At 38.4% G+C, this 16500-nt stretch overlaps 2 protein-coding genes across 2 annotated transcripts; both read right to left on the reverse strand.

The window, feature by feature from the left end:
- Positions 1 to 9532: 9532 nt before the first annotated feature.
- N7519_000333 (Haloacid dehalogenase type II) lies at positions 9533 to 10243 on the reverse strand (the record flags this gene model as incomplete). The annotated part of the gene is made up of 1 exon (XM_057287112.1): positions 9533 to 10243. The coding sequence occupies one exon, from the start codon at positions 10241 to 10243 to the stop codon at positions 9533 to 9535; it is 711 nt and encodes a 236-aa protein (XP_057153195.1).
- Positions 10244 to 15850: 5607 nt separating this feature from the next.
- On the reverse strand, positions 15851 to 16096 carry N7519_000334 (uncharacterized protein; the record flags this gene model as incomplete). The annotated part of the gene is made up of 1 exon (XM_057287113.1): positions 15851 to 16096. One exon carries the CDS (start codon positions 16094 to 16096, stop codon positions 15851 to 15853), a length of 246 nt encoding a protein of 81 aa, XP_057153196.1.
- Between the last annotated feature and the right edge of the window lie 404 nt (positions 16097 to 16500).

Consider the following 16500-nt stretch of genomic DNA (forward strand, 5'->3'; position numbering starts at 1 on the left):
CGGTAGCGGCGTAAAATTAACGATCCTAGGTAATCTAGAGAGCAGCTTATTCCTTATAAACCAGTCAATATTGCCGATATATTAGGGAGGACGGAACCGAATCGAAATTGAAGCTATTCAAATCTATAGATTAGCTATTAATCTTAGTGATATAGGGGGTACTATAGTATACCGTTAGGAATCGAATTTGTCTCTCCTAGTCTCTCTTAGAGATAAAACGTTATGTTACCAGCCAGATCTTTAATCAAAAAGAGTGCATTTAACGAGAATACTAAGTACAGAGAAGTAAAGGAAAAGAAAGAAAGGATCCTTAAGATCAGAGATCCTTTATGCGTAGGGTCCTATCACATGTAAACAACAACTAAGGCGGAAACCTTTAGTAGAAACCTTCTTAGATCGTTATATAACCCCCGGCTAAAATTGCATTTAGTCTCTAAATACTAGTTTGTCGTTATTAGTATAATCCTCGAGTATGATTTTATCTCTCGCTATATTAACCTAATTCTATAAACGTATAAGAGGACTAGGCTTTAAAGGGTACTAGTAGTGGAAATCTTAGATCTTTTATAGAGTATACTTAAAGTTCCTTATAGGATACTATTATAGATCGAGATTATAACCGAGCCACTAGATATAATACTATAGCTTCCGATAATATATTCTTAAATCTAGGATCTTATTAACCTCCTATTTATCTTCTTTAGAAATCTTAATCGGTAGTAGCGGATTTTATCTTTAAAAGGGTTCTAATATCGTTACCTTTCGAAGTTTACTTAGATTAAATACCGGATATATTTAGATCGAATCGGGTAGGTCGATCCGGTATATATTTCTAACCTTCTTAAGAATCTTATATAAACTACTAGTAAAATATAAAAGCTTTCGGCTAGACCGATCTAATATCTAATCCTTTATCGTTATAAAAATGTAATCTCCGATATTAAAATCTTCTTCCTACTATCGCTTATTTACCTATTAAATCATTTTCTATTAGGAATCGGTAATCTACTACTTTATCTTATTCTAGATATTATAAAGCTAGGTTAATATATTAACGGCTTCTCGTTTATTCTATATTATAATTCTTTAGTCTCTTTAGTTAAATAATATAGAAGGTTTATATCCTTATTTAATAAAGAAAGGTAACTTCTTTATTATCTTCTATAGGAGAATCGACGCTATAAAATCAACTATTAGTAAACACTCTAACTATTTATTTTAGTTAAATTCTATATATAGCCTTAATCTTTATACTATATACTAATTTATAATCTTACTCTAACTATTAGTCTAAAGATAATAAGCTATAGAAAGCTTTCTTTTAATTCCTAGGATTCGGTAGAACTCCGCCTAGAACTTAGAAATAAACTAACTACCTCAGTCTAAAATAATATTATTAAATATACCTATACTCTAAAGTATATAATCGATAAAGAGTCTCGCTATTTATTTCGCTATTATCTCCTTATAATATAGGACTAAGATTAGTCTTTTACTAAAACGATCTACTACTATATAAACTATATTATAGCTATAATAATCTCTAAAGAAAGAACGAAAATCTATTATAATATACTACTAAGGTCTTTTAGAGATCGGGAGTAGATATAGAAGTCCTAGAGTCCGATTATACTAAAGCTTAATTCGTTTATATATTAGATAGTTATAAATATATCTTTCTATATCCTTTACTAATTTAGGCTAATAATATTATATAGTAGTTATCTTCTTTAGTTTCTTAATACTAGGGTAGGCTATTATCGGCTAATAGTATATATTATTAAGTAATCTAATCTATAGATTATCTTTATTAGGAACTTTAAGTCGTCCTTCGAAAAGGAGGAGTCTATCTTATAATATCTAATAATTATTATCTCCGTTTTTGGTAATTTGCGGAACTCTACTAGTTCTATACTCTATCTATTAGTATACTTTACCCTTTCTATAATCCTCTAGCGTTAAATATCCTCTAGATCGATAGGACTAACCTCGACTTTTAATTATATATTTTCTTCTAGATATTCTATAAATAGAAGCGTAATTTATTAGCTATTATCGGTATATAGTATTTCTTTCTATAATAAAATATCTATAATAATATTCTTTTTACTAGGTTAGTACTTAATTAGGAAATAGAACTAAGAGAGAAATTCACTCTATTTTATCTATCGTTAATTTATTTATTAGGTGGTTATAAAATACTCTAAAGACTAATAATCTATAAGGATCTTAAAGCGATCCTTTTAAAAGAGTCCTTTAAATTTAGGTAGCTATTCTTATAGTATATAGATAATCGCTAAAAGCTCCTTATTATATATTTTATAGTTTATCTTTATAGATTATATTATTTTCGAAAAAAAATGCTACTAGATACTAGAAATTATTATCTTTATAATACTAAAAGAGAACTATACCGAATACTCTATTTAAAGTATCTATTTCTACTTAGGTCCGATAGGTAGGATTATAATAATAAAGAATAGATATACTTATTAGTTTCTCTTTTAGAAGCTAGAAAGCTACTTTATTAAATAGAGACTAATTATAGAAAATATCTTATTAGGTTAGATAGTATAAAGGCTTCGAAATAGCGCTATATCCTTAAATAAATTATTAGTAGAAATTGTAAAAACCTAGGAATAACTATACTCCTTTTACTATTAATAGAGGTTTTTATAACTAGATTATACTAATCTTCTCTAGGTCGACTATAATACTATTAGTACTTATAATAAAACTAAGAAACTTTATTTTAGTAATAGTAAATTTATACTTTAATAGTACTATCTAGAGACCTACTTTCTATAGATAGGAAAGTATTTCTCTAACCTACTATCTATATTCTTTAAGAGTCTTACTATAGATTAAGATATCGTCTATAAATATAACTATATAATCGTCTAAATATTCTTTTAAAATACTATTTATAAATCGTTAGAAGGTAGCGGGACTATTAGTTAGACCGAAAGGTATAACCTTATATTTAAAAGATCTATATCTTATATAGAAAGTTATAAGATCTTCTACTTCTAGTATTAGATAAATCCGATAGAAACCTTATCGAATATCTAACTTTATAAAGAACTTAGCCTTATTAGTTTACTATAGAACTTTATTAATTAAGGATAAAGGGTAGTAGTCCTTCTTTATAATAGTATTTAGCTTCCGGAAATCTATATAAAAATAGAGACTACTACTAGACTTCTTTACTATAAGAATTAGTGAAATATATAGTATAGTATTTAGAACGATAAATCCTTTATTAAGATTTTTAATAATATACTACTTTATAGCTTTTAATTTATTAAAAGAAAGCTTATAGAAAGGATAGTATCCTAGTTAGGCTTCGGCTTTAAGAATAATATTATAATCTATACCTAGCCGATATAGAGATAGTTTATCTAATTTCTTCTTCGAGAACACTTTAGTAAGGTTATAGTATTCCTTTAGTAACGTCCTTTTAATTTTATCGAGCTTAAGATCTTTTTTAATAGATGATTTTATAAAAAGAATTCGATCGATCTTATAAAGTAAGATTATAAAAATCTCGACTCCGCTCTCTAGATCTCTTTTTATCTTTAATTATAGTCTATTAAATCCGGCTCTACTAATAGCACTAATATCGATAGGAGGTAGTAGTAGTTCTAAATCTTCTTCCTTTTTAAAAAAGATTAGAATATTAGGGATTTTATTATTAATATTCTAAACTATCTTTCTCTATTCCTTTATCTACTAATAGCTATATTATCGTTTATAGATATAAGGATAGATACTATTCTAAGGTTAGTTAGTTTACTAAGACTACTCTAGGAGGCGATCTCGACGATCTATATCTTTCTAATAGACTTTACTTTATAGAGATCTTTATAAAATAGCTTTTAGTATTAGGATAGAGATTTTACTTACTACTTTATCGAATAACATTCTTTTATCTAGCTAGATTATATAGTATTATTAGTAGTTAAGAAGAACGTCGTACTCTATAAACTATATCTATCCTAAGATTATATTATATTATCTAAAGTCTATAATTAGTATAGGAATCTATTATTATATTCTTCTATTAATATAGATTATAAAAATAGCGATATAGCGTATTAGTTCTACTAGCTTATTATTAAATCTTTATATTAGATATTTATAGCTTAGTTATTCTACTCTAATTCCAAAACGTTTACCTAATAATAGGATCGTTACTAAATTAATAAAAATATATCTATCTACTCTAATATTACTAAATATTAAAATAGAAAATAAGTGTCTATTATATATTAGCTAAATATTAAAAACTAAACTATCTTTAGAACCTTTAATTAACTTTTATAAATCTAGCGAAAATAGTAATACTATTCTTCCGCCTAGGAAGGAGACTTCGCCTAGGTATAGGCTTTTCCTAAATTAATATCGATATTAGCTTTAAATTCTATAATCTTATTAATATAGGGTATAGGAGTAGTAGGAATAGTAGCTATAGCTATAAAAGTCGGTTTCTTTTTTAAATATTTATAAGTTATATATCCCTACTCCTTATAATAGAAGTATTATCCTTCTTTTATTAAAGTCTCTCTTTTAGTAGGCGATATCCTAGTATTATTAGTACTTCCTTTACACTTTATACGAAAAGTATATACCTAATTTACTATTATTAAAGATATACCGCTATTTCCTTCTAAGATAGCTACTATAGATCGTATATAAGAAATAGACTTTATTTCTTATTATAGACTAATCTTATAGGATATACTCTAGTAATTCTAGATAAAAGTATCGAATAAGATAGATTCCTAATTAACTACCTATATAACTTAGCTTTAAAGTAGGTAGGGGAGCTTAAAGTATAAGTCTCGCTTCCGGTTTTCGATTATAATAGTAGCCTCTTTAGTAAGCTATATAAATTCTATAAGGAAATTAGTAAAACTATCCTTTAGCTTTATTTTAAACTTATAGTATATAGTATAAGCTTTAATATATCGATTCGGGTTTATAAAGATAGTCTTTAGATAAAGGATAATATTATCGGCGTCTTTATAGGGAGTACTAGCGTCGGCACTTATCTAGGAAGTAATATATAATTAGGCTTTACCTTTATAATAACTCTAAATATAAAGCTTATAATAAATAGGTAGAGGATAATAGTTAGTATTAGCTTCGAGTTTCTAGCGAATTATAGTTTCTTAGATTTTAAAATAGACCTCTTTCCTATCGTTTAATATTAGAGTATTAAGTATCTTTATAGTCTTATAAATAGTAGCGGCCTCTATAATCGGTACGCCGGAACTAATCTAATTCTAGATATTTATAAAGCGAAAGGTAAGATTACTATACTTATAAATTATAATATCCTAATAAGTAGTGGCTTTATTACGCTCCTAAATAAGTGTTTTAATTAGAATCTCGGTTTTAATTTTTTCGGTATAGAGGATAGTCACTTTATCTTTAAGTTACTAGATCTTATCTTTTAATTTCTTATAATCGCGAGCGAGTTTATAGAACCGCTTTTTATTTAAGGTCTAGTATAGATATTTATAGATCGGGGATTTATCTTCTTTATTATATTTATTAGTATTAACTAGTCTCTATAGATCGGGAGTTAGGGTATTCGGATCGAGAGTAGCGACTATCTTTTACTTATAACTTTTATTATTTTTAGGTATAATAGTAGGCTACTTACCTCTATTCGTCGGTAGGTTTCTTTTCGATCCGGCTATTTTAATTAGTCGGAGACTTCGGTTTAGGATTAGGATTGAGATCTTAGCTATATAATACTAAGGAACGAAAGTAGAGAGGTAATAGGGCCGAGACTAATTATAATAATAGTCTATACGGATATACTATTAAAGAAATAAGAGTGGTACTTAGTATTATATTACTAGCTAGATCTTCAATTAAAAAGAGTACATTTAACGAGAATACTAAGTATAGAGAAGTAAAGGAAAAGAAAGAAAGGATCCTTAAGATCAGAGATCCTTTATGCGTGGGGTCCTGTCACATGCAAACAACAACCAAGGCGGAAACCTTTGGCAGAAACCTTCTCAGATCGTCACACGTTATAGCAATTGGTATATCTCGCTCCGCTTCCTAGTTACCTCGCTGGTATATAAGGCGGGTACTGCTAACTGTACCGCGGAGTCCTGAGAACGGAGTGCTTATTAGCTAGCTTAGGGTTGCGGTATATAGAGGTAGCGGCGCTATCGCTGTCGCTGTCGCTAGCGCTAGTGATAGCGTTATTGAACTTGCTTCCCGGAGAGCGGTAAGAAATGCATTTAGGAAGTCAGTGTTAGGTATAGCCATACTAAAGATAATTAAAGATAAGATATCAATTAAAGATAAGGAGTCAATTGAAGATAAGAAGTTAATTGAATTTAAAATGAAGATAAAAAACTCTACATTTTAATAATAACTATATCTGTCTCTTAATCCCGAGATATAATTTATATACCCTCTATACCCCCTAAGACATCTAGGTTTTACTCGCTAATTAGCTGCGCTACGCCCGGCTAATTAGCTATACCCTACTAATTAACTATACTAAGCGGCTTTATATAAACGTCGAGAATTGGATCTTAGCTAGAGTCCTAGTACGTAAATGCTCGCTCCTATAGTGCTTTATACACCGCTCTATATAGCTCCCGAGGCTCTCCACAAAGCGCTAGATTCGGATTGTTAGGGTTAAATAGTATACCCACTAGCTATTATCTAATTTTAGCAAGCTACTAGTGACACTAGGTAAGTGTAGATAGTAGGAGATATTTATTAGGATCCTAGTCCTATATATCTTAGCGTAACCTCTAGAGAAGTAGCCACTATTTAGAAGTAGGATCCTGGTTTATAGGATAGTGTAGGTCTGGTATATCGGCGTATTTCTAATTTATTATTAGCTTCCCCTTTATAATATGGGGTCGGTAAGGCTAGCTTTGAATGCGATAAAGATTCTATTAGTTAGTGTATGCTTCGACTCGGTATCGAATAAGCGGTATATAGATAGTAAGAAGAGAGACTTACTCCGGTATATAGTCTTTTATAAAGAGGTTTTCGCGTTAGAGGCATTTAAAATACTCCTAATAAGATAGATAATATTAGTATATAGATCTAGTAAACTATTATATTATCTATAGATATCACCTATATAGAAGAGACTAGTTGTTACCCTTAAAAGGAGACCCTACTATCCTTCAATTCGCTAGTTATTAACACTCCGGCTATAGAGGTAGTAATCCCGGATCTATACTAAGGGATCTCCTAGTTTCCGAAGCTCGTATTATATATTAGTAATAAGTATAGTCTCCGTACCTCGATTAGAGCGGATCTTTCTATATAGAATTAGTATAGACCAAACCAATATAGGGTAGATAATATACCTAGGTTAAAACTTATACTCTATAAAGGCCTCGAGATATTGGCGTTAAATACTAACTGTAGTACGAGCGCTCACTCTAACGTATAGCTAGAGAATATACCGAGAGTATCCGTTAATTATAATATATATCTTAATACTAAACGGTTCTAGCTTTATATACCCGTTAATATACTATATATCGTTCGGCCCTAGCGAGATATAATTAACCCTTTTATAACGTCGGCTAGATAGCCGGCCCTCGATAGTATTAAGACGGAGGAGGTGATAAATAGTCTCGATTTAGGCCCTAAGTTAAAAGGATTAGTACTTAATTTTAAAAGGAGAAAGGAGCGTATACTTAGTATAGTATAGTCCTATTGCCTAAAGATAACGATAAAGAGCACGTCGCCTAAAGTCCTTAATATCACTAATAATAAACTCACTAATTAGGATAGCCTCGATATTAGAGAGCTGCTACTCCCGCTCCTTAGGAGTAAGCCAGGAGTTTAATACTAAGATCTCCCCGGATCCTACGGATAGTACGCTCTAATAAAGGCGTACTATCTATAGTAAGGATCTTAAGAATTTTACTAGTATTATAGAGAGGTAAGAGTTCTTTAATACGAGCCTAGATATTAGTTTTTTTAGTAGTAGTGGTAGGGACTATAAGCTACCACTCTCGAAGGCGATTTTTTAGGCCCGATCGGCTGATAGAAATATAGTATTTATCTTATAGGAGGTCCCGGATAGCTTTATATATGGTATTTTCAGAGAGAAGATCAACGATCTCGCCTTTATAAGGCTTAAGATCAATATAAGGAGGTATATAATCGTGATCGACGAAGGGGGTTTAGGGGGTGGAAAATAGGAGGATTTGTATGGCGGGAATTGCTTTAAAAACGGGAGAATCGGACGGTAGAAGGCTTCAACGCCTAGGATTTGACAAATGGGAGGATTTGTATGGCGGGAATTGCTTCGAAAACGGGAGAATCGGACAGTGGTAGGCTTTAACGCCTAGGATTTGACAAATGGGAGGATTTGTATGGCGGGAATTACTTCAAAAACGGGAGAATCGGATAGTGGAAGGCTTCAACGCCTAGGATTTGACAAATGGGAGGATTTGTATGGCGGAAATAGCTTCAATTTTAGAATATGGAGATTTGTGCGGTGCGAATAGCCTCAATTTATAATACACTGTATAGAGCGGTGTCAAAAGCGGTCTAAAATCAGGCATAAATCAGGCACCAACACCTGAAAAACAAGGCATTTGACCCTGGCCGCTATGCCCCTTCGCACAGCGAGCCAATCAGCGGCCGTAAAACCCTAATTTATGCACGTGCACAGCACGTGCGCGGCCCGCTAGTAGCCACCCGCGTGCTGTGGAGTCAAAGTCCTGCAGCCCTACAGGTCCTACTCTGTGTTGGTGGGCCCCACTGTATCCCATTTTCTCACTGAAAGCTGGTCTCTCGCCAGAAGTAAGCTCCAGATGTATTGCATTGTGGTGCGCCTGTTTCATCCCTGACCGTGAATACTGATTCCCCCATTAGATGATCTACATTATGCTCAATGAGATGACATCTCACGTCGGCTGAAATGGGATCAACGTAGAAGACTCTTGGAGTATCGTCTCCCTAGTATATATCCCATTTGCCAACGAGCAGGGCCTGGTTGGGTGGCTTGACCACACAGTGTGTGTGGGAAGATAATCCCTTCCAATAGCGATTGGTCACCATTGCCAGCAGCTTCAACTCTGAACCCCTAGATACCATTTCGAATCATCAAATTACGTGGCCCAAGATCTTTGTGACCTGGTGGACTAGGTAATGAACTTCGATTCAATGAGTAGGATCACTGTGAGGCAAGCACTTGAGCACCACTGGTTCGGACAAGCTCCTCAATATATTTATGACTTTGAGAGACAGACCCGGAAATATTTCCTCATTCAGGACTGTAGGGCAATAAAAGTATGGTCAGGCAAGCTTTAATAAAGGTCTGGCAGGCTAAGAAAAAAAATATTATGTATTGTGTTGGCAGACCAGGTGAAGGGGATCCTAGGCGGCTGGATATAATAGCACTCATTGTAATGCCTGGTCAACCGCCAGACATTTGTGCTTGAATGCAGTATATATTGAATTCAAGCTATTGGATTTGACAGTGGCACAATATCCTATGAATTCGAACCCATCTGCCGGTCACTCACAATTCCCGAATGGCACCAGCAAGGTCATCCATATTCTCCAAAAAGACGTCAAACTCAGTCTTGACCACCTCCATATCTTCATCAATATCATCAGTCCAGCGATGAACATAGACAGTCCTTAGTCCGCACTTCTGCGCGCCCCGCAAATCATACGCATGCGCCGCAACCAAAACCACCTCCTCGGGCCGAAGCTTCACAAGCTCCAACCCCTTCTGATAAGCCTCCGGGCGAGGCTTGTAAGCACCCAGCAACTGGCTAGAAAACAGCATGTCAAACTCCAATCCGGAAGACCGAGTCAAGTCTAACTGGAGCCGTGTTGTACCATTCGCATGGACGAAGACTTCCAGACCGAGATCTTGTTGAAGACTCTTGATTGCATGTGAAACTTCGGGCCATGCTTTCTGCGAGTGCCATGCTTCGATAACTTGATTTCTAGTCTCGGCGTCAAAATGCGGTTTGTGGTCGGGTGACTGGTCGAGAAGGGCGTCCAGGGTGCGGGCAAGGGTGATATCGATGTCTTCTGGGTGGAGGTTTTCGCTGACGCGCTTGCTGTTTTCCAAGAAATATTGCCTGCGCCATTCCAGGGCAAATTTTGATGCTTCGTCTTTCGGGATTGCAGTGGGTAGTGCTTGCATTACGCTACTATGCCAGTCGAGGCATGTTCCCATGAAGTCGAAAAAGACTGCTTTGATTTTCGATTGGGACATCAGTGTAGCTGGTGCTTGGTATAACGGCTAACAGGGATTGTGCTGGTATATTATGGAAAGAGTCGATGAGGGTGGAATCAATAATTATGAAGAAACCTGGGAATTTGAGTAAGCTGACATGTAGATCCGATCTTGGCGGGGAAGGTTTTCGATTAGAAATCCAAATGCTTCACCTGGGCAGCCCCATCGAGACTACCGAGCTAGTTCTCCTCTTCTATATTCTCTATACTCGAAAGCTCCAATTAACTCTCTAATTTAGCAATGCACTCTCTAATTTAGCGTTCGGAAAGACAAATGACGAGGACGTTCGAGAAATTCACTTCAAATATCACAAGGTCTATTATCGAATCTCAGGCGGGGCACGGATCAGTTACAGGCCGAAAGCACGCTTGACGGCAATAGGATATACTGGGATTTATCCCGAGTTAACGACGAGGACAACGTATGGGTGCCGTACAGCTATTTTGCTGTGCCCACTAATCATCTAGATTGTAAACGTCGAAGTTGTCTAGCTGGAGACTACCGGTGCTTAGATGAATATGTCTTACCGACAGATGACTACGCGACGACAGCCTGTTCCTCGGATTTTATCATTAGTCTACACCTTTGTGCTACACCCAATAGTTTCATGACCTCTTTTTCCATCATTTTTCCACCAGCTTTCCCACCAGTTCCCCTTGTCTTGCCCAAGTTTCGATAACTGACTACTGGCTACTGTTGTCGGAGTAGATGCACTGGCATACCGGTATACCGGAGGATCCATTGATCCTATGCATTTTGTAATTTTAGATTAGTAATCGGCGGTCCATATAAGCAAGGCTCAACTGTAAGGCTTTGTCTCGGAATCCCCACCATTGCTTATCATCATGTTGCGGTTTCGGATCTTATAGATGTTGATGATGAATTTGTACGAAGTGGAGGCTTCAAAACAAAGACTGTAGATAGGAAAAGAAGAATCCTGGAGAACCCAAGGCGATGTTGATGATGAATTTGTACGAAGTGGAGGCTGCAAGACAAAGGCGGCTGATGGAAAAGGAAAAATCCTAGAGAAGCCAGGAATAGGTTCATGATGAAGTTGTACGAAGTTAATATATTCAAAATGAATTTGTACGAAGTTTACCTATTAATTTAAAGTGGTTAGATTAACTTGTCCCACCCCCATAGGATAAAGTGGCCACGGTTGGAGTTTTTTACAAGACACCCGTACACCGTGGCCCGTGGACGGAGCGAAGTGGATGCAGCAGCGGTTACGACGGGAGCCTCAGCTGGCGAAGCAGTTTTTCGAGCACGGAGCACCCCGGATGGCCAAGATCGACTTGTTTATGCGACGAGTCGCGGCATTCCGTCGCAAGCAAAGCCTTGCTATCTATACGCAAATTTTCAGACTCTTTCTTATAGATGTACATTATCGGGCCTCATACATAGCTCACCTAGCACCGGCGGAGTTCAGCGTACTATATTTGCAGGACTCTTTTCTTTGTCCATGGCATATTGCTTAATTAACTTCTTTTTAAAGGAGCACAAGGAGTTTAAAACAACAACTTTCGATGCAACCGTCGTCTGCCGACAAGCGCAATTAGACTGTGGTAGTATACACGCTAGACATCATCAAACAAAATGTGGAGTCATATGATCAAGGAGCTCTATACACCGGGAGCCATCTTCGAAGCTTCTGGTTTTGACAGAAACGATTTTTGAAGTCGAAGGGAGGCTGGCAAAAATAGACTGTCTGTCCTCTATCTTGGTCGATGACATGGCAACTGTCCTGTGATATTTCCGTACCTGTTGTACCCATGATCTAAACTCACGAACAATGCCTGATTCAGACACAAAATATGGCGCGATGCTGACGCTAGTGCACAAAAAATTCGGAGATTCTCGTTCGCAGCTAGCACATACTGTCATGCTGATAAGGTAGGATTTTCGGTCATTATTTGCCGAATTGTTCCAGCTGCTGCAGAAGCAAGCACTTTCGCAAGAAATACAGAAAATCAGTCTGTAGATATCCCGTGCGTCGGTCATAATTATCTTTTCGAAATGCGAAGCAGATGCTTCTCGGTGGGCGTGCCGTCCTGTCCTTAAAGCCTGCGTCAGCAACTAGTAACTGGAAAGTATGGCAACACTTACTTGACCTGGCCTCACAATAAAACCTAGATGGGGATGAAGCTCAGAAGGTATTGTGCATGAGATTACATATAACGATAGTTCCTTGTTGCTGTCATTCCAGGTGAGAGGGCCGGAATGTAAATTTCACCAAGATTGCAATTTTGTTAGAATGATTGTTTAATGACTGGTTCGCCCCGATCTCCCCCGCCCACTGCTGGAATGTGGTTCTCTGCTCGCCGATTAGTGGAAAGTTGTGTCGCTATGACCCCAGCAACAGCGATCTACCTGAGGGGCCCTTGGATCAACAATCATTTCAGTGTTAATAAAAACCACGGATCATCGATACTGACCAGAGATACTGCAGCAAAGAAAGATTTAATAATTCGGGAACAGCTATCGCTGTGCGTTTTCTTTTTTACCGCCCATTCGACTAGTAATTCATTTTCGCTAACCAAACTTGGAAGGTTTACGGTCAGTCAGCGCCATTCATCACAAGGATGATCACGTTCCAGGATTTTCAAAGCTGCAAGGGCTGATTAGTCACGATCGGCGTTCCAGCAGGGAGTCCTTGGGAGTTGGGGAGGTCCTCGTCTAGAAGGTTCAAGTCGTCATGGTAGCCACTATCCACATCTGACGATGCATCCTGGTCTTGACGTGCGCCAGCATCCTCTTCGTCGTCTTGTTGTGCACCCTCAAGTCCCTTTTTACTCTCTTCCTTGGACTCTCACTTGGAACTTTTAATCGCCGAGGCTGGAAGCCTCAGATGAATAACGCTCCACGGCACTATCAAGAAAGTTCTGTCCACTGGGAGGAATTGCATAGTCAGATTGTTGAACGGCGATAGTAGTGAGGAGTAGAGGCCGAATCTAAGAGATTGTGTCCCCATCATGGCGAGGAAACTATGAGGTGAAAGGGAAAAGGGATTAGGCTGCTTACTCTTCATGCGCAGGGAGTTGACCCAGGTCAAATCGATATTTGAGGGGAGCAAAGGGCGCGCGGTATACTGACGCTGGGGCCACTACTCGTCCTGGATCTAAATCCTGGCTGGAGTGTGGCTCTGAGGGAGAATGTCTACATTGCATTCCGTGATATTCAGCTGGGCGTTGTCCGCGGAGTATTGTGCCGAAATACCTGGGATAATTCATCCAGCTCTTGAGAGGGTAAAGAGGAGCTCTGAGACTGAGGTCCACGAGATCCCCCAATAGCGTTCTGGGAGATTTTCCCGTTTGCACTGGTCTCCCTATGATGAAGCCAACATGAAGACTGCATTTCATTTTCATTTTCTGTATTTACATAGCCCTTTTTTTTTTCTCAATTTTTGACCTAAATTATATTTATTCCTTAGTCTATTTCTTTTTTCTTTACTTCTTGCTGAAGAAGTCATTGGTAGAGAAAAATCAGATAATCGGGTCGGACAGAGACATGTTCTATGTTCAGCATAGATTCTGATTTTAATTATAATCATATATGTATATTTTCATTTAAATAACCATCCCTACCTAATCGATATTTACCTCCTTATCTATTCACATACTAACGGGTTACGTAGACGAAGTCCACGGATACTCTCGGCTAAGTATGCGCCGTTCCAATCAGCCACCGGAAGTTCGTCATCGAGCGCAGCAAATCCAACGTAGTTAGGTGCAAGCCCTGCTGCTCTCCGGCCCTGAGTGGCTACACGGCTTTATGTTTTGGCGGTGCCAATATTTTGAGCTCGCATTTATTGAGATCCCCAACCGACAAGAGTGTATACATCTTCTCGAGGAAGGGTGAGGAAAAAAGAGTTACCATCTGCTGAGTCCATTTAGTCTTTTAATGGCATCAAACTCTGCTCCACTCAACTCAGCGCTCAAGGCCAGAGAGATTGATCCCGAAAGAGCTGAAAATTCTTCCATCGCATCTTTTAGGCTTGCTTGGCGCCTCAGCTGCCTCGGCCACTCCTCGATGATGGAGTTAGGCGATTTAATGTGAACTCCTTGTGCCAACCCGATTTCAGCGAACTTGTGGACTACCATATATCTATACAAAACGTTGAAGGGATATCATTGGGGCCGAAATATAAACCCCCTCTCGCGCACAAATGCGCACAGAGCCTGCTATCAGACTTGTTAACAGATCTCTTCAAATCGGCGAGTTAATAGGAAATGTGACACTATAGGGATCAATGTTATAAGCTAGCGGTCAAGCTCTGAGTGTTTGTTACAACTTCAAGGCGTGTCACAAACCATTTAATGGAGCCACTACATTGGATGCTGCGGCCGAGTCTGCAGTGGACGCTGCATGTATTCTGTAAGACGATCTAGGCTATTTGATTTCTACTGTAGATTTATAAATGATATGTAATATCATGTAGGTCCAGGAGGTAGGACTCTAATTTTGCAGAGGAATTCGCCATAAGTATTAGGGCGTATTGGAGCACGTCATTGTGCCTATGGAGAGCGATATGCATGCGTGGACCCCGATATGCATGCGTGGACCCGATCGCCAGCTTCTGGATCTTAGTCAATGGCTAAGACAGTCTTATGATGTAAACAATATGAGTTCGGTCTTGGCGACAATCCTTGTACATCGACGAGGAAGTACCCGGAGGAAGAACCAGGAATCTAAAATAAAAACACCATGAGAAGATATTTAAACAAGCCTATCTTTGATATACAAAGTCTAGTTACGTGGGAGATGGCTATAAGGCAAGATGCCAAATCTAGTACAATGAACAGTCAAGACTTGTCGCTTCGTTCCAAGAACATGGTTGATTTGGTTAAAGGCCTAGCTCCGTCCCCAAGCACACATGTCAATGCAATCCCTTCAAAACCCAAGCTACGCACTAGAACCAATGCTCAGCGCCACTCAAATCGAGAACCTGACTACCAGCCACAAGAAACAGACATCATTTCATGTGGCAATTCGATAGGTAATCTGTTCCGCTTCGCTTGAGGCTCAGAAAAACCATTCAAGATCCTCGTCGAGACCGTTGGGGCACAGTGTCTTTTCAGTGGCGGGGGAAATTTTGATATCATCTTGAGGGCTTATAGGATTGGATATTCGTTTTCGGGGGCGTATACGAACCGGAAGTATGAAATGCGAGGTTCAGAGCTTGCGGGCATGAAGGCTTTGATTAGGGTTGAAGGACACGACTTTCGGCCAGAGACCTTGTCGGAGGAGGATACTACACACTCGCATACTAGAGAACAGTCTCTGCACAACGAAGCTAGTACCAGCGCAACTGCTTCTCGCAAAGCTGTCAACACGACGGAGCCAGATCCTCGCTCGCCAGGGAAAAGCATTCCGGCTAAATCTTCATGCAGAGAGCTCTTTCTCGAGGGAACGTGTTCATCACCAGGGAAATCAACTTGGGGAGCTCCGCGTGAAATATCCCGACTCGATAACCCTCAGGGCTGGCTTTCCAAATTGCTATGAGCACCTCGACTCCAGTATGGTCGAAGAGCGGGTCGCCAACAGTCTCGGGCGGCCGGATCAGCGTAGGATTATAGTGATCTTCTATCACTTAGGGTTAGCCAAGGGCGGCCAGGTCGAGCAGTTATCCGCGGTCTCCTCCCATACAGAGCGCTTCTCATCCGTTATCCGAACGACTGTTAGGGCGAACACGAGCCCGACCTTAGGAGCAATTCCGCCGGAGGTATACAACGTGTTGGCCGAGGACCCTAAGGAAGTGATGATAAGTTTTTGCCGGTTTATCCGCAGAACACACTCAATAAACCGAGAGGGAGACACGGAGATGAGGAACATTATACTCATAGCACACGCCGGGTATTGTAAAGATTATGTCCATTTACTTAGGACCATGATAGGCTGTGGGATCACGCCGCCCGATTTTAGGTTCGCGGATTCCCTTCTACTCTTTATGATATATAAGGGTTCCGACGAAAACGCGGATATTGCCTCGCTAATGGCCAAACACGCGGCGCGGTTACAGTACAAACCTAACGATGTGGACTGCGAGGCGCAGGTGCTAAGAGTGCTCGTCATGGCCGAGTTTCGGGCCACGGAGGCAGCTTGCTACGCTTTTAGCATCAGCCTCGAAGAATGTATGAAGAGGACAGGCTTGAGCATGCACCGTATTCAAGACTTGAGCTTCTGTCCTCCAGTTTGGTCCGGAGCTAGAATCTGCGAGGAAAGTGGGAACATAATCC

The sequence above is a fragment of the Penicillium mononematosum genome, assembly GCF_028829835.1.
Source record: "Penicillium mononematosum strain IBT 11891 chromosome Unknown utg000001l:1.0-4488741.0:1.0-4491989.0, whole genome shotgun sequence".
NCBI lineage: Eukaryota > Fungi > Ascomycota > Eurotiomycetes > Eurotiales > Aspergillaceae > Penicillium > Penicillium mononematosum.